Raw genomic sequence first — 19,387 nt, 5'->3', positions numbered from 1 at the left:
GCCCACTTTCTCTGATATGACCCGAATCAATCCCACAGTCGTGTCTTGTTAAACAGTAGCTAGCATTTGCTGAGCGTCTGCTGGGCACCAGGCAGTGCACGGGGTTTGGCATGCAGGATCTCTTTGGAAAAACTCTGCAAGCTGGGTTCCTCATTTTATGGATGAAGACGCAGAGAGGTTGCTCAAGGTCACGCAGCTATTACAGGGACAGGGGCAGGGTTTGACCCCAAGTGTCTGACTGCAGAACCTGGGCACAAAACCACTGCACCATTCGGCCCTGGCAGGCACCCACCACGCATTAGACCCGTGACAGGTGATGGGCATCCAAAGAGGGGAGAGATTAGGTCCCCACTCCCAAGGAGCTGGAAATGTGGGAGACGCTTATGAGCCTATGTGCACGGTACACATGGGATGATACGGGAACATGAGAGAGGGCAGCTCACTCTGCCAGGGGCACGGCACAGGGGCTCTGTGCTCTGTCCCTCTGACCCCAATGGCCGTGGCTTTGGCTACTTTAAAGTCATACACCCCAGGTTTCACATGTCTCTAGAGATTTGCTGAAGCTGGTTTAACAAATACCCAGGGCTCTTTAAATGACCTTTGGGAATCCCTCTGCCACTCACGTCTCCTTCCCAAGGACACTTTCTTGGCAGTGGCTGGCGGCCCTGCAGTGCGTGTCAGAGGCTCCCGAAAGCTACCCGTGCCAGGTCAGTTAATCCAGTACATGGGCTGTGCTGGAAGACAGGACTTGGGGAGAGGCTCGTGCCTAGAAGGGAGGCTCGGTGACAAGGACGGCCCTTGTAGTTAGCATCTAAGTTGGGAGCAGGGGCTGAGTCACATTCGACTCCCCCCTTCCGCCTCCACAGCCTCTCTATGGGCTGCATGACAGCGTTTAGGATGTGCAGAAGCAGTGTATCTCTTAGACTTCAGCTACCCCACTATACTGTGAGCCGCTTGAATTTAGATATTGTGAGTTACTCTTATTTGTACACCCAGTGCCTAATCCAGTGCCCGCCCCTAGGTAGGAGCTGGGTAGATTTTTTTTCTTTTTTTTTTTTTTTTGCGGTACTCGGGCCTCTCACTGTCGTGGCCTCTCCCATTGCGGAGCACAGGCTCCAGATGCGCAGGCTCAGCGGCCACGGCTCATGGGCCCAGCCGCTCCGCAGCATGTGGGATCTTCCCGGGCCGGGGCACGAACCCGCGTCCCCTGCATCGGCAGGCGGACCCCCAACCACTGCACCACCAGAGAAGCCCTGGGTAGATATTTTTTAACTGAATTAATGCGCGTCTTCTCTACTGAGCCCGTAGTACACCCCCTCCTCACCCCTATTATCTCCACGATGAATTTGACTTCCCTCTGGAACTCATCTGTTCCAAAAGCTACAGCCATGGGTGGACATCAAAGTGCTCTGCTAACATAGAAACAACAGCAAATCAGTTTTTAAAGGGAGGATGACAATTGCAAATCCAGTTTAATTCTTCAATAATTTGAATGAGCACTGGAGCTAGTTGTCTCCCATTTTCCATATGTAGTACCTCACCAGATTGAGAGAGAAAAACGCAGCCCTGACAGCTGTCGGCTGGTCGCTGGCCTGCAATTTCGTAGAATGTCACCATCAATGGCTCGCTCTATCTGTGCTGGAACAAGACGAAAACTAGGCCACTGCCTTATCCTGTCCGAATAGAGAAATAAACAGTGACAGTGGGCAACCCAACGGCCACCTCTCCCGGTTAACACGAGTGGCTACTGCTGCTTCTTCATGACCCCTCGCCCCTGCTGCCGACTTGGACCACTGTTGTGTTCCTGGTGGTACTTGGCTGGCTGGCGTGACAAAAGTAGTAGTTGCAGGAGGAGGTGATAGTGAATGAGGTACAAAGAAAGTACTGCCCAGGGAGCACAGATTCTGTTTTGGCACCTCTGAGACGGTACCACCGAGGAGAGGGGCTTTAGCTGGCCTAGAAGGATAAGGAGGATTTCAATTGCACGCGGAAGGGAGCAGAGTGCGGGCAAGAGCATGGAGGAGTGAAAGTACAGGATGCGTGTCCTGCTGCGTCCACAGGGCGCAGTCTTTCCTAGACCAGCTCCCCCCATCTCTTCCTGGCCAGCCCCCATGGCTATTGACCTGTCACATCTTAGCATCTATCACACCTCATTATGATGGGCTGCTTTCTTCTGCCTTCAGACTGTGAGCTCTTTGGGGGCAGGGACTTTGGATCATTAATCCCAAGCACAGCGCCCTGTAAGTAGTAGATGTTCAACATGTGTTTTGAAGGAAGATGAACTCTAGTGAGTCATCCCATGCACTTCGATCCTAAGACACATAAAATGAAGTGGCGAAAGATGAAAATGAAAATTTTTAAAGGTCGGAGTCAGCTTGGAGAGGGCCTTGTTTGCCAAACAGAGGAATTTAGATTTCATTTGGTTAGCAATTGGGAGTCACTGAGATATTTGGAGGAACATCACCTTGATACCATTACTGATCAAATGAAATGGATAAAATGGAGAGGTGAGAAATCGAATAATGAGTCCAGGTAAAGTGCTACTGCAATAGTCCAGGCAAAACAAGATAAGGACCTGAAGGAGGACAGTTCCGTGGAGATGAAGGACAGGGGATTGAGGTGGGACATGTAACAACCTTAGAGTTCGAACCTTCAAGTTGCAAACTTTCAAAGATGTGAGCATGCATCTGGTGCCAGCAAGGAACCAGAACCTGTGCCATCCACGTCAGGCGTGAGTGGAATTGCAGCTCGCCCTCCATCTCCTATTGCTGGCGATCCTTCAGCTCTACCATCCCCCACCTCCTCCAGTCAGTCACTCTTCTCGCCTGTTCACTCGATGCCAGCCCCTGCATGCCAGCTGTTGTACTGTACTTGTCAAGGTACTTTACTATAAGATTAAAAACGTTTTCTTTATTTTTTGTGTTTGTTTTTATGTATTATTTGTGTGAAAAGTATTATAACCTATTACAGTACAGTACTATATAGCCGATTGTGTTAGTTATGTACCTAGGCTAACTTTGTTGGACTTATGAACAAATTGGTCTTACGAACCCACTATCAGAATGAAACTTGTTCGTATGTGGGGACTTACTGTAAACTGAAGCTAATAAAAAGAAGCCAAGGTTCAAACTAGGGTCTCTAGGGCTTCAAACCATGGTTTTCCCCACTTCATCAAGCAGAATCTCAATAAACACTATCTGAAACAGTATCCTTCCAGAATCTTTGGAGGAAGTCTACATCAGGTAACGAAAAATTCCCATTTTCTGTCTGCAGTGTGCAGCTGCGTGCATGGAGTATGCAACAGTGGAATACATGGCGATGGGACCTGTGAGTGCTACTCTGGGTACACCGGCCCCAGCTGTGACAAGCGTAAGTACTGCTAGTTCCCTTAATACCACACCAGATCAGATGGGCGCAGACATGTACATTTCAGTTGTGCATGCGTGTACCGGGGCTCTACATGTGTGATGTGCCATCAAATGTTTTGCTGGAAGATAGGCAACAACTTAAAAAGAAAGGGGACAAAAGGAGAGGAAGGGAGAGAAGGGGAGGGGAGGCGAGGGGAAGGGAGGAGGGGGAAGAGATCGTATAGAATATTGGAAGTCACGGAAGACTTGGGAACAATGCAGTGACATGGCTGTAGCTATGTTTTAGGAAGGCCAACTTGTGGCAGTGTGAGGATAGACTGGAGAGGAAGACATTGGGGCCATTGCAACGAGTTAGGTACCTGAAAAGGGAGATAAGGCATGTTCTCCATTATAGGTCTCAAAGACAGAGCACATCAACAGGAAATGGAGGCTTACCAAGGCTAAATGATTCACCAAAGTTCACAGAATAGCAAATAAGTGAGCTGGGACTCAAGTCATTGAAATTCTCTAAACAGTCGATCACACTGGGTTTAATCAAAAGATAGAGACCACAGGCTGATTGCAGCAAGGGAAGTTTAATATAAAAAATTAGTAAGCTATGTTAGGAGAGTGGCTATAAAAGTGCAAAATGAACTGTAGGGCTGATGGGGCATAGCAAAGAAGGGCAAGCTTGGAAGGGGACAGCCATCCCCAAGGCTGGGCTCAAATCTTTCTGGAGAAGGGGTGGTGGCAGCCCACTTAGTAGGGGAGAGGTTTGCTGGTTTGCCCAAGCCAGCTGTCACCCAAAAGGCAGGCAACAACCCTTCAGGGCACCGCTGAGCCGAGGCTGGGGGACAAGTGGACAGAGGGAGTTGGGGCACCGTGGGTGCTAAACCTGGAACCTTCAATGTCCGTGCGTGGGGAGGGCTGTGGGAAGGTGGCCACCGGCTCCAGGCCAGGGATGCAAGGTCACCAATGAACTGTGCACTCTGCGTGCACAGTTGGGACAGGGCATCCCTGGATGTCCTCACACACCCACACCACCGGCAGGCTGTGCGGCAGCAGCAAACACAGCAGAAGTGCAACACTGCACAGCAGAACCGGCAAGCGGAGCCCCTTCCTCCTGCAGTGGCCCTCCGGCGCCCTCTACTGGCCAAGATTAACATATCCCTGCAAAGGAGAAATGTTCAGAGTCCAGCCCGTTATCACAGAGCAGGTGGTGAAGGGTGAATTTGGAGCTTAGCCATTAGGAAATTGGACATGCTGCCTGTGACAATAGCTTCACTTAAGTTATCCTCTGGATTTTATTCTCCTGGTCTGTAAAATAAAGGGATTAGACAAGAATCAAATTCAGAAAATTCAAACGCACTTTATTGAAAGTCGTTGAGAAGATACGAGCAGTGGTAGAAAGGAGGATGAATAAAAGACATCCTCTGCCTTCTTCCTGTGGAAGAGACAGACATGCAAACAGCCAATATGAATCAACGGCGGAATGAAACTCAGGTGGTTAGGGTGGACCCCTTCCATAGCCCTCATCAGCCTCCTTCCCCAGCTACTCCTGTACTGCCCAGTGGACTCATGAGCAAAAAACCCAAACCCAAACAAAAAACCCTTTTTAATAAGACCAGAGATCCAGCCTAATAGACAGCATGAAAAGATTTGCTTCCAAATGACAAAATAATTCTATTGAGTCAGAAAATAAACAGACTGGGACAAAAATATTTGCAATCCACACACGGCAGAAACGTTTTTATAATAGAAAGTCCATGAGCCCACCTTTAAAATCAGCCAAGGAGCAGCTAATTCCCAGGAAGAAATGAAAACTGGCCAACAAGCATGGAAGAGGTGCTTAACCCCACTAGGAGTCACAGAAATGCAAATTAAAACCATAATGAAGTAGTACGTTGGAGTTTGGGAGGTTTTGTTTTGGTTTGGTTCTGGTTTTTTGCCCACTGTGTTACACAGGTTGAAAAGCTAGGTCATATCTATCTGTGGGTGTGAGAAAAATTACGGTACTGTCAGTGGGGATGTGAATTGCTACAATCTATGAGGGATATGTATCTATTAAATTTTAAAGGATGCTTACAGTTTGAGGCTACAGCCCCAATTCTAGGAATTTACCTAGAGGACTGGAGGGGTGGGTAGGTGAGAATATATGTACAGAGAAACTCATGATAGTATTGTTTTTAAGAACAAAGCAAGCTGGAAACAACTTGAACGTCCGCGAGTAGGAAGTGGTTGAGTGAAGTGTGGTACATCCTATTCTAGTTAGAAGAATGCTAGCTGCTGAAAGAAATCAACACAAAAATCCAATGGCTTAACACTACGGTTCCAAAACTGCGCCAAGGCATCCCAAAGTACCCCATCAAACTCACGGGGCTGCTATGGGATATTTTTAATTTCTGAGGGAAACGGTGATACATCTGTAGAATATCGTATGAAATGTTAACCTGAGTTAGTACACAATTTCAACATTAGGTAGCACTACATTTTGTCCGGTGGTGTCATTTCTTTACAAAGCTGCATTTCCAGTGGTCACTGTGGTAAAAAGTAAGTACCATGCAAAAATCATTTTAACTGGAAGGAGGGTGGTAGTTTCCAATCTGATTCCAAGGCTGCAGAAGTTGTGCCATCTCCAACAAGCTCACGTGTCCCGTTAGTAAGTAAATGTGGTTGTTTAAGAATAAAATATTTAATCTTCCTATTAACCGTATTACTTTTTCAGATGGCTACTACGTTATCATGACATAAATAGTTACTGAATTCTTTTGTTCTAACAACTTAGTAAATGAACCGGTAGATATTCCTTTTGTATTGGGGTCCCATGAAAAAAATACTGAAACACTAAGGGCACTGTGACCTGGGAATTTGGGGAACCTCTGGCTTAACACAACAGAGGTTTATTTCTTACTAATGTAACAGTCCAATGTGGGTGTTCCTGGACCCCACCAGCTCCCCGCCACATGGTGTTTAGGGATCCAGAGCCTTCCACTGCATGCGTCTGCCATTCTGTAGCACCTCCGAGTGCTCTGCTTTGAGCCACGGAAGGAAGGAGAGAGTGTAGAGAAGCATCTCCTTATAAAGTTCAGAATAATATATAGAACTTCCAATATTCCGTCAACGTAGACTAGTCATATAGCCCCACCTGGATGCAAAGAGGGGTGGAAAACGTGATCCTGAAAGGGTAGCCCCTTCTCAGCAACAATTCTACTTTATGGAAGAGGTGAGGGGATATTCTCTATGAATTTTTGATTCAACTAGCCACTGTTGGAAGACAAACGCATACATCACATTTGTGCACATCTTGGGAGCGGCACACTGACTGCCCTTTGTTCCAACATCTTTACAAGGATGTTTGTAGAGCAAACAGCCTTGGAAGGTATAGGACCTCGGGAACAAGAGCAGGCACGCTTACTGCCTGTGCCAGTTATCAGTGGATTGCCTCTCAGCTCCAAATTCACCCTTTTTGCCTGCTCTGTGAATATGGAGGTGGGCTTTGGAATAGGTCTCATTTGTCAGCCAGTAAGATGTGAAGCCTTATCAATAGAGGGTGCTAAAGGGACACCGAAGAAGCAAGAGTTTTCTCTTCTTGTTTCTGGGTTAGCTCACTCACCAGGCTCCTGAAGAACACGGCTCTGCTCCGCTGCTCAGCCCTGCACAGTTTCTCCAGCACTAGGTTCTGGCAAGGCTTAGCATCCTCCAGTATTTGACCACTGCATACCTTGTCTAGTGCTTGACTCGGGTGGCAGAGTATAGCCAGGAGCCCTAGAGAGTGCAGGCTGGTGGCCCAGTTCAGGAGCTGTTCTGCACACCCTCCCCTCAGCCCCATGCACAGCAAGGGCTCCGCAGGACCAGCCAACCAGAGAGCTGACCACCCGCCTCCATGCCACACAGCTGGCCCCTGAGACCACCCCTGCCCCGGTCACGCCCAGGAGTACACCGTGCTTCTGAGAAGGTGGGCTTCTCAGTTTCTGCTTCCAGTAGCATCCAGAGGCAAGCCGCTTTCCCAGGCTTGGCAGCTCCCTGTGGATGACCTTCCCTGGGGCCCCAGAGGGATGGCCTCCAGCAAGTGTCACCAGCAGACACGTCAGCAGCCTCTCTGCTGTAGAGTGACCAAGGCCATGTCCTTGCCAGTGACATCCGGGTCTCAGCTCTGGAAGGGGAGGACTTACTCTTATCTTAACCTGAGAGGAGTGGTTGCTCTTTATTTTTCTTCCATTCCTTTATGCTTCTGAGCTCTTTTTAGCCGTCAGGAGCCACTTCCCTGTTAGTCCACTCTGTTCATGAATCTTTACACTAAAATTTTCACTGTTCAAACAATTGCATGGTTTCTCTCTCTTGCCTGGGCCCTAAGTAGTACATTGCCTCTTATTTAAAAACAAACTGAAAAGCATTTCAGTTCCCTAAGCTCAGGGCTCCTCTTCTGTAATGAAATCCGCTGCCTGTTCAGGTCTCAGTATGGCCCTCTCTGCATTGCCCTGTGGGAACCAGGGCTTGGAAGAACTGGTCCAAAAATGCTGACATTCTGACTACTGCTCCTGATGTGAGTGATAAATGGTCCTTTAGCTCTGACCCGGGCATCTCATATCTTCTAGCGGCAACCGTGTGACCGTGTCAGCCCAACTTGTTCGCTTTGCAAGTTGGCTAATTATGCCAGACTCTATAGTTTTTAACAGCCATCTAAGCCCCATCTATCTTATAGAATGCTGTGCAGTCATTAGAGATTAAGGTACACCCTTACATACCTCCATAATATATTGTTAAATTAAAAATCAAGTTCCTAAATATTTGAACGGGATCCCATTTCATCTTTTGAAAATCTTACACATGAATGTATTATATTGGTTGTTGACATTGGTTATTGTGGGAGTGGGATGGGAGAATGAGAAGAAGAAGACAGCTCATTTTTGCTTTACTCGTTCTGTATTGTTTGAATTGTTACACTGAATCTGTGTCACTTTTGTAATAATAGGGAATATTACATTTGTTGAGGTTTTTTTAGAACTGGTTGTTCTACCAAGGCCATTACCTCAGCAATCTTCCTTTCCAGCCATCCCAGAATGTGCAGCCTTGCTCTGCCCAGAAAATTCCAGATGCTCACCTTCCAGCGAAGATGAAACAAAACTAGAATGCAAATGCATCCCCAGTTACAAAGGCGATGGCAGACACTGCGAGCGTGAGTAGAACTTCGATCCTGCTGGTTTATCCATGGAGACGGTTAGATTCCTCAACAGAAAAAAACCTCACAACCTTCTTAATATTAACGCAATGACCACTTCTGTTTCTCTCTGAGTAGTTGCATGACATATATTAAAAATTCTAAGCAAAATGCTCATCATGTGGTAGCTCTTCAATAAATAGCAAGTTCTCTTGTTATCAAAGCACATATATAGATTTTTACACTTTTTAATGAATTTTTATTGGAGTATAATTGACTCACAATGTTGTGTTAGTTTCTGCTGTACAGCGAAGTGCATCAGTTATACATATATCCACTCTTTCTTTTAGATTCTATTCCCATATACGTCATTACAGAGTATTGAATAGAATTCCCTGTGCTATACGATAGGTTCTTATTAGTTATCTCTTTTATATATAGTTGTGTGTGGGTGTCATTCCCAGCCTCCCAATTTATCCCTTCCCCCTCCACTTTCCCCCCTAGTAACTGTACGTTTTTCTTCTTCTGTATCACCTAAATCAATATTAAGATAGAATGTAGTTTGTTTCTTACTTCCTTCTTCCTTCCTCCCTCCCTTTTTTTTTTTTTTAATAAATTAATTTTATTTATTTATTTTTGGCTGCGTTGGGTCTTCGCTGCTGTGCGTGGGCTTTTCTCTGGTTGTGGTGAGCGGGGGCTACTCTTCGTCGCAGTGCATGGGCTTCTCATTGCTGTGGCTTCTCTTGTAGCAGAGCACGGGCTCTAGGTGCGCAGGCTTCAGTAGTTGTTGCATGTGGGCTCAGTAGTTGTGGCTCGTGGGCTCTAGAGCGCAGGCTCAGTAGTTGTGGTGCACGGGCTTAGTTGCTCTGCGGCATGTGGGATCTTCCCCGACCAGGGATCGAACCCGTGTCCCCTGCCTTGGCAGGCGGATTCTTAACCACTATGCCACCAGGGAAGTCCCCTTACTTCCTTTCATGCTGTTTCACTTCATGAGTGGTTGTGTGTTGGTTATGAACATGCTATTGGAGCCCGGCTGCCCGGGTATAAATCCCAGGTCTGCCTGTTACTAACAATATGACCTTGGACAAATTCTTTAACCTACCTGTGCCTCCATTTTCCTATCTATGAAATGGGGATAATAATAGTAACTACGCTAGAGGGTTGTAAGGATTAACTGAGTTCACATATGGCAAATGCTTAGAAAAGGGCCCAGTACGTATTATAAATTCTATTAATATCAGTGCTTTCTTTCATGCGATTTTATATTTAAATCCACACATAACATGGCATAATAATACATCATCACAGCACTTGTAATTATAATTTCTAATGGCCATATGTAAATCTTTTTGGTCAATGGGGGTGATCAGGAGGGTAAGATGAAATGTTTTTTACTCTCCCTCTTAAAACTGTTGAATTGCCTTTGCAGCTTGGATAAGCTGTGATTTGCAATCCCTTCACAGTTCAGTTTTCCTTCTCCTTCCCTGAGTGTGGTAACCACCTTATTTTGTCATTGCTTCTCCAGCCATCAACCCATGTTCACAAAACACCTGCCACCCTCACGCACGGTGCACCTACCTAGGACCAAATCAGCACAGTTGCACATGCCAAGAAGGCTACCACGGGGACGGCCAGGTGTGCCTACCAGTGGACCCCTGCCAAGTTAACTTTGGAAACTGCCCTACAGAGTCCACGGTGTGCAGATATGATGGGCCCGGACAGGTGAGCTAATGATGTTGGAACTGATGAGAATAGAAGTAGGACCACCCGCTGAAGGTAAAACTGTGCTGTCTCAGTTCTCCCTTTCCACGCTCAGGTCGGGCTTCCTGTCCAGACAGACCTCCGTGTGCTTGGGGTCAACCTCAGGGAGCCATGATCTACCCTCTGAACTCGCCCTTTCCCAGCTCTCCAGTCAAAACTTCACTGTCTCCTCCATCCCAGTGCTGTTTGATGATTGACAACATATATACACATAGCTCAAATTCTATTAACAAATTAACTGTTAATGAAGTCTTGGGAAAATATGTAATTGACTTTCACCTGCGTTCCTCCAGTCTCTCTAATGTCTTTTCAAAGTGAGAGGGGACTCTTAGGACCAAAAAACTCTGTCCCAAAGGGATGAATGCTGATAAAATGTCAGGCAGCAAAGACAGATTTGTAGGGAGCAATGAAGATACTCTGGAGTGAGACATAGGTGATTCTCTAAATCACGTCATGACCTTGACTGGTAAAATTCAGCCTAGTCGGGAGACCTTTGCTACAGAGTCCAGATCAAAGAGCCCTTTCCTCAATATCTCATTCACCCACCAAATATGTAGTGGGTGCCCACTGCAGCCACAACTGCATGTCAAGTGTCCAGTGGAGGAAACCCATCCATACAAGAGACTACTGCTGCCTGGGTGAGAGGAAAGCCTTCAGTGTCTGACCAAACCCAGTCATGGGTCCCCAGCAGTCTAATCTACACCCCATGGGGATGCTCCTGGAGTCGCCTGCAGAGAATCCACCCGATCTCACGTCCGAGAAAAAGAAGACATCATATGACATTTCTGCTATCAGTTTCTGAGGCTAGCTTGTAAGAAATTCAAAGGGCTAAATTCTCATCCTCTAAATGAGGTCCCTTATGGGAAAAGTCATGTTACATCATGAACCAAAGCCCCAGGACCTTGGGAGTGAGATTAAAACATATACTTTGTCACTTTAAAAATGGGTCCCAAGACATATTTTCAAGTCTTAGAAACCCTCCATCGTTCACACAGAAGCAGTGCATTCATTATTCCAGAACAGGGTTCCTCATCCTTGGCATGATTAGCGTTTTGGACCTGAGAATTCTTTGTTGTAGGAAGTATCCTGTGCATTGTATGATGTTTAACAGCATCCCTGGCCTCTTGTGGCACTGTCCCCCCACCCTGTTGTCAAAATCAAAAATGTCTACAAGCCCAATGTCCCTTGGGTTGAGACTCCTGGTTGAAAACCACTATTCTAGAGAAATAATACCTCCCATCTGAGCCTCAGTCTCTACTCACCTAAATCTGAAAGCGGGAAGTATGGTGCCAGGGAGGCCCAGGGTTAGCAAACCAAAGAACTGAAAGTGTGAACTACAAGCAAGGTGTATGAGTTTCCAAACAGATGAGATGTGAACATGATTTCCAATTCTGGATCTGCTGACAAATTTTAGTTTCAGCCCACACTCTAGACCTACCCCAAGTCAGCTTTTATGGCAGAATAAAGATAGGAATTTAAGAAGAATGTCAGCCTAAGTGACTAACGAGAACACTCTTTGCTCTTCTCTTCCCATCGACTGAAGGCTCACTGCGAGTGTGCGGAACACTACCGCAACTTTGTCCCTGGAGTGGGGTGCAGCGTGACCGACGTCTGTGAGTCTAAGAACCCCTGCCACAGGGATGCGAACTGCACCACCATCGCGCCAGGTCACACCAAGTAAGGCTTTCCAATTCCGCCACCATCTTTCCAAGCAGTGAAGGCAGTGGCCAGTCAATGCGGAAACTTCTCGGGAGGTTAGGAAATGTGTCTTATTCAGCCTTGCACCACCCTCACATAGCACAATGCAAGGAGCACAGTAGGGACTCGATACATCTTTGTGTAATCAGTGAATCATTCAGTAATGGCTTCCTTGATAATGACCATGCCAACACCCTGAAATATTGACCTGGCCTGAAAACATGGTATGAAGCGATCAGAGCATGGGAGAAAGAATCCACCGTCACTGGGAAAACAGATGTCTGTTGTGATGACAGGGGTTTGACCTCTAATGTATATGCCTGTTTCCGCAATCTACGAAATATTGCTTGTCAGTGGTGCAAAACAATGGGAAAGTGAAAACTAGGGAAAGTGAATACACATGAGTGGTGTTTCCTGGACTCCAGGTTTCAAAAGAAGGGGTTTACTGTGAGTTAAAGTATTGGTGTGAAAATTCCCGAGGCAGAGGCAGCTTGCCTAGTGGGAAGATGCTGTTCAGAGTTTAAAGACCTGGGTTTGAGTCTCCACACTGGTATCTATCAGATTCCTGACCTTGGGAATGTGACAGGGTCTCTCTGGCCTCAGTTTCCCCATGTATAAAACGAGCACCGTGGCGTCTACTTCACACTGTTGTGAAGATTCATGAGAGGATGTTCTGGAAACTCCTCTCCAGCTGCGTTTTGGTTTTTATCGGTGGGTGAACCAAACCTGGAACCCTAGCCTTTTGACTCCCAGACGGAGGCTTGCATCTTGGTACCACTTTCGGGTCTCATTGTCACCAGCATCAGCAAAGAACCTGTTCTGCTGTAGTGAGCTCAAAGCCACAGTAGACATGGAACCGTTTCTGTGCTTCCAGAGCTCGCCTCTGTCATTCCTTGTATAGCTGGGTCTTGAATGTGTAGATTCGCCCAGATAGGTTTTATGATCACTGTGTTCTCTCTGGGCAAATAAGTGTATCTGTATGCACTGTGGGTGGAGTGGAAAGAACCCCTGGATTCAAGCCCCAGCTCTGCTGCTTCCCTTACTCTGTGATTTCTATTTCCTCTGTCGTAAAAGGGGGACAATTGTGCCTCCAACCAGGGCTGTGATGAGGATTAAATAAGGTTACGTTCATCAGTCTCTGAGTGGAACCTGGCACACAGAAATCACTCCATACACACCCTGCACACGCAAACCCCTCCCAGACGTATGTACAGGCACGTACACAGCTATGCATACAGGCACGTCCTCTCCTGAAACCCAGGTTCGGACACTGACAACCGAACCACCCAGCTTGCACACTTGGTACCATCCTCTGAGAAGGCTTGAGTAGAACACTTTAAACACTTTCTTTTGTGTTTGAGAAGATAAAATCGAAAAATGAAACTGGAACGTCAGAATAATAGAAGTTGCATTAAAACTTGTGCCTAGAATGTCAGTGGAACTAACCGTCGATTTTAGGGGTCTGTGTGTCACTCACAAACCTCTCGCCATCCGCCCCCCTCCAAAACCTGACTGTCTTCAGCTGGGAAGAGGCCTATGTTAAGGCTGGCTGAGTGACATTGATAAAATATGGGGCTGCCAATAATTTAGTTCACCCCGGAGAGGGATTTATCTTGTTTATGCCTTCTCAATGTGGCAATCAGTCCATGGAGAGTATTCAAAATCATGCTGCATTAGTCAGAGAAGACCACCCAATAAAGAAGAATGGGTTCCAGTGTGGGCTCCCCCACTCACAACTGGGGTGATCTTGGACAAGTCACGTAACTTTCTGGAACCACAGTTCCCTCCCCTGACAGGTGGAGCTATTTCCCTGGGCAGAGCTGACAAGTTAATGTATATAAGCCTGCTTTAAACTCTACGCTCCACTTTCATTATTACTAAGAAGAACCATTACTTCCTGTCAGTTAAAATTGTGCCTTTCTATTTTTACGTGACAGAGGTGGGAATTAAGGCATGACAGAAGAGAAAGGCATTCCTCTCTTATTTGAGTCTGCAAAGCCTGGACGTGACAGAGAAGGCATACCGGAAAATGGGAACGTAGTGACACTGATGACAGTGTTTATATGCGACGTGTGCGGGTTAGGATTCCTTAGTGTGAACCATCTTCCCAAGAATCCTGTCCAAAGCAATACGGTGCCTTGGCACCACGCAGCAGGATCATGGGCTTTCCCAGACAGACCCAGCTTCAAACCCCAGCTCAGCCGCTTCCAGATGTGTTCCCAGCAGTGTGACCCTCAGACCTGGGCAACAGGGGCCCCTGCCCTGGGCACTGCATTTTAGAGGACCCCATTCTGGCCCTCCACTGACTACACCAGGGCAAGGAATCTGAAGGACGAAGGGGCCGTGATCTCCCAGAGCCGGAAGGCACATCAGAGACCCCACTCAAGTAACCAGGACCTCATTCTCTGCTCAGAGGGCTCCAAACCAGCCTCCGGAACCTGCACGGGCTCTTCCTGGGACCACTCCCCCCAGGGGATGACCGAAGATGGCTGTTTGCAGAGGGTGTGCATGGGCCAGCTTTACCTCCACCACTGCCATCAACGCACCCTTGGCTCTAGTGCCATTGAGCTGTTTATTGTTCTTCAAACATACCCTGGTATTCCCCCAGCTTAGACCATCCTTCCCTCCCCACCTCCTCTGAGTCAGACCAACATGCTGATCCTGCAGTGTTAACTTGAGCATCTTCACCTCTCTGATGCCTCCCCTGTCTTCCTGGTCCACTCAGGTGCCCCTCCCTTTGGGCTCCCAGAGAACCCTGGAATGCTTCTGTTATAATATTTATCACCGTAAACTTTGGGGGCACCTTATAATTTAACTAAATTTTACCCAACATTGAATATAAATAATTCCATCTCATAACATAAAATGCAGGTGGCTTGTGGGTGTTTTGAAAGCCTTGGGACAGTAGGTAAGAACTTTATACCTAGTAAAGCACCAATTTATAAAAGAGGTGATGCTATGAATGGGCCATAGCCCAGCTGAGTCGGAAAATGGTCTCATAAAGTCTCAGACTTGTGGACCGAGATTTTAAATAAAAATTTAAAGAATATTTATGTCTCATACATTCCATTCAGCACAGAGACCATTAAAATATAATTCTCCTGCCATCCTTAGGAAAGACAAGTTAAGTCTCTTTACACAAAATGGATCACTGGCCTCATAACAACTTAGGGAACTTTCAGAGAGAAATATAAAAAGTAACTTATAAAAGTTACTTGTCTTTCTATTGACTTCACATAGAACTTACATAACGTACAGCAGGATTGGTTTTCCTCTTTTTTTTTTTTTTTTCTGCGGTACGCGGGCCTCTCACCATTGTGGCCTCTCCCGTTGCGGAGCACAGGCTCCAGACGCGCAGGCTCAGTGGCCATGGCTCACGGGCCCAGCTGCTCCGCGGCATGTGGGATCTTCCCGGACCGGGGCACGAACCCGCGTCCCCTGCATCGGCAGGCGGACTCTCAACCACTGCGCCACCAGGGAAGCCCCCAAGATTGGTTTTCAATAGTGACTACTGTATCACTTCCAGGAGTTGCCAGTCTCCCTCTTTGTCACCTTACGTTCCCCATCCTGAAGCTCAGTACTTACAGAGAAGGTTGATGTTTAAGTAGGAAACTGTCATTTGATTGTATTAAATCAGCCATTGTTTCATGGTTATATCTACCTTAGTGATTCTTCACAACAAGTTTTCTCAACCTCGGCACTATTGACCTTTGGGGCCAGGTGACTCTTTGTTGTAGGTACTGTCCTGTGCATTGTAACGTGTTGAGCCGCATCCGTCACCTCCATCCACTAGATGACAGTAGCACCTTCACCCCCCTTGTGATGACCAAAAACGTCTCCAGACACTGCCAAATGTCCCCGGGGTGGGGTGGGGGCAAAATTGTCCCTGGTTAGAGCAACTGCTCTATAAAAGCCCCTAAGGCTCAATCAGTAAATGATCTCCCAGTCATTTGTCTGGCTGGGAATCACATATGCATCCTTTTAGAATTAGCTTAAAACTTACTTCGTCCTAGAACTTGTTCCATATTTCTTCAGGCAGAATTAGTCACTTCCTCCTCCGTGCCCCACCACATCCTATTCAATCTATCACAGCGCTTCTTATGGAACTCGAGTCATCTGTTTATGGACTTGTCCTTCTGCATCCCAGCCTCGTCATTGTCATTATCACCACCATCTCCATCGCTATCATCATCTGCCAAGTACTGAGCTTTTTCTGTGTGTCCATCACTGTGCCAGCTGTTTTCGTGCATTGTCTCTTCTATCTACAGCCCTAAAGGTGTTAGTAAACCCATTTCGTAGATGAGGAAACTGGGACTCAAAGATGTTAAGTAACCTCATCATGTTGCCATAAGTGATTTGTTTTCAGGTTCATCTCCAGCATGTGAGATGCTAGAAGAGCAAGGTATCTGTTTGTTATCATCTTTATAGCTCTCTTGCCTAGCTCGGTTTCTAGAATTAAGTAGGTACTTAGAAAATAATCAATTCGGGCTTCCCTGGTGGCGCAGTGGTTAAGAATCCTCCTGCCAATACAGGAGACACGGGTTCGAGCCCTGGTCTGGGAAGAACACACATGCTACGGAGCAGCTAAGCCCGTGTGCCACAACTACTAAAGCCCACGCATCTAGAGCCCATGCTGTGCAACAAGAGAAGCCACTGCAATGAGAAGCCCGCACAGCACAACAGAGTAGCCTCCGCTTGCAGCAGCTAGAGTGAAAGCCTGCGTGCAGCAGCGAAGACCCAACGCAGCCATAGATAGATAGACAGATAGATAGATAGATAGAAAATCAGTTCAACAATGAGGCACTGTCCCAGGTGCTGGAATACAAGGGAGAGAAATAAGGTGAGAGAAATAAGGTGGGATCCAGGTTCTAGGAGAGCATGCCAGCTGGCAGAAGCGAGAAACCCTGAAGAGGTCATTTTGGTACGATGAGTTGTGGTGGGGGAGTGAGTAGGGAGGCCGGGTAGGGCTACCTAGGTCACACCTGAGCTCTGAAGAGGGGGTGAGAGCGCTTCCGGCAGGACACACAGACTGAGAAGGGCATAACAGTCTAGAAAAAAAAAGCGATTTGGTGTTGCTGGGATTTGCATGAAGGTAGGAAGGACACGTAAACAAGATCCCCCCACCCCACCCTTTGTAGCCTTGCATGCGTGCTAAGCGTTTACACTGCATCCTGTAGACAAAAGGAGTCCCTGAGAGTGTTAAGCGCACCGATGCCAGATTTCCCTTTGGGACAGACCCCTCAGGGCTTGTGTGAAAGACTGATTTGACGAGAGGAAAACTAAGGGCAGAAAGACCACGTAGGGAGTCATTGCAGCAATCCAAGCAGGGGTGATAAGACTCAGAAATGTTTGTTCAGCAAACTTGTTGGAAATTTTTCTGTGTGCCATGGTACCAATTTAGAAACACACATGGATTAGCGAGTGTATAATTGTTCTTTGGAATCCTCTTCTAAGCATGAGCCACCTCTGTGGTCTGCATGCCCACAGCATCCCTGCCTCTCTCTTCTCTGAAATGTTCTTCCCCTGTCTCCTGTTTGGTTCCTCACTTATCTCCAAGATTTTGGAGAATGTCACCGTCCTAAGCACCTTGCCAGTTTCAGCCAGCTGTCAGCCAGTCTTTGCCAGGTAGCAGTGGTTTGCTAGAGCCAGAGCTTACTGCGTCACAAGAGCCAATGATTCAGTTTTCAGGAATGTGCCTGCTGGTTAGTGTCACAGTAGTTTGAGATTGGCCAAGGTGGGAGTGTGAACCATGGGAAATCGGCAAATGCTGCAAAGCAGGGCTATTTGTTCCCCCTGGAGAGCTGGATGTCTAACATCTACCAGCACACCACTGCTAGTGCCTTTTTTTTTTTTACAGCTTTATTGGAGTATAATTGCTTTACAATGATGTGTTAGTTTCTGCTTTATAACAAAGTGAATCAGTTATATACATACATATTTTCGCATATCTCCTCCCTCTTGCGTCTCCCTCCCTCCCACCCTCCCTATCCCATCCCTCTAGGTGGTCACAAAGCACCGAGCTGATCTCCCTGTGCTATGTGGCTGCTTCCCACTAGCTATCTACCTTACGTTTGGTAGCGTATATATGTCCATGCCACTCTCTCACTTTGTCACAGCTTTCCCTTCCCCCTGCCCATATCCTCAAGTCCATTCTCTAGTAGGTCTGTGTCTTTATTCCTGTCTTACCCCTAGGTTCCTCATGACATTTTTTTCCTTAAATTCCATATATATGTGTTAGCATACGGTATTTGTCTTTCTCTTTCTGACCTCACTCTGTATGACAGACTCTAGGTCCATCCACCTCATTACAAATAGCTCAATTTCATTTCTTTTTATGGCTGAGTAATATTCCATTGTATATATGTGCCACATCTTCTTTATCCATTCATCCGATGATGGGCACTTAGGTTGTTTCCATCTCTGGGCTATTGTAAATAGAGCTGCAATGAACATTTTGGTACATGACTCCTTTTGATTTATGGTTTTCTCAGGGTATATGCCCAGTAGTGGGATTGCTGGGTCATATGGTAGTTCTATTTGTAGTTTTTTAAGGAACCTCCATACTGTTCTCCATAGTGGCTGTACCAATTCACATTCCCACCAGCAGTGCAAGAGTGTTCCCTTTTCTCCACACCCTGTCCAGCATTTATTGTTTCTAGATTTCTTGATGATGACCATTCTGACTGGTGTGAGATGACATCTCATTGTAGTTTTGATTTGCATTTCTCTAATGATTAATGATGTTGAGCATTCTTTCATGTGTTTGTTGGCAATCTGTATATTTTCTTTGGAGAAATGTCTATTTAGGTCTTCTGCCCATTTTTGGATTGGGTTGTTTGTTTTTTTTGTTATTGAGCTGCATGAGCTGTTTGTATATTTTGGAGATTAATCAATCCTTTGTCAGTTGCTTCATTTGCAAATATTTTCTCCCATTCTGAGGGTTGTCTTTTGGTCTTGTTTATGGTTTCCATTGCTGTGCAAAAGCTTTGAAGTTTCATTAAGTCCCATTTGTTTATTTTTGTTTTTATTTCCATTTCTCTAGGAGGTGGGTCAAAAAGGATCTTGCTGTGATTTATGTCATAGAGTGTTCTGCCTATGTTTTCCTCTAAGAGTTTGATAGTTTCTGGCCTTACATTTAGGTCTTTAAAACATTTTGAGCTTATTTTTGTGTATGGTGTTAGGGAGTGATCTAATCTCATACTTTTACATGTAGCTGTCCAGTTTTCCCAGCACCACTTATTGAAGAGGCTGTCCTTTCTCTACTGTACATTCCTACCTTTTTTATCAAAGATAAGGTGACCACATGTGCATGGTTTTATCTCTGGGCTTTCTATCCTGTTCCATTGATCTATATTTTTGTTTTTCTGCCAGTACCATACTGTCTTGATTACTGTAGCTTTGAAGTCAGGGAGCCTGATTCCTC

General features: G+C 46.4%; 1 protein-coding gene across 1 annotated transcript in view; it reads left to right on the top strand.

The window, feature by feature from the left end:
• The window catches only part of STAB2 (stabilin 2), a 157,632-nt gene that overhangs the window by 26,751 nt on the left and 111,494 nt on the right, over positions 1-19,387 (top strand). The window contains 4 exon segments of the mRNA XM_032647269.1: positions 3,274-3,369; positions 8,398-8,523; positions 10,031-10,227; positions 11,810-11,943. Of these exon segments, the coding sequence (XP_032503160.1) occupies positions 3,274-3,369; positions 8,398-8,523; positions 10,031-10,227; positions 11,810-11,943 (553 nt within the window).

This window comes from Phocoena sinus, chromosome 10, assembly GCF_008692025.1.
Source record: "Phocoena sinus isolate mPhoSin1 chromosome 10, mPhoSin1.pri, whole genome shotgun sequence".
NCBI classification, from domain to species: domain Eukaryota; kingdom Metazoa; phylum Chordata; class Mammalia; order Artiodactyla; family Phocoenidae; genus Phocoena; species Phocoena sinus.
Note: the sequence above shows the minus strand (reverse complement) of the source record. Positions and strands in the feature narration are given on the sequence as shown.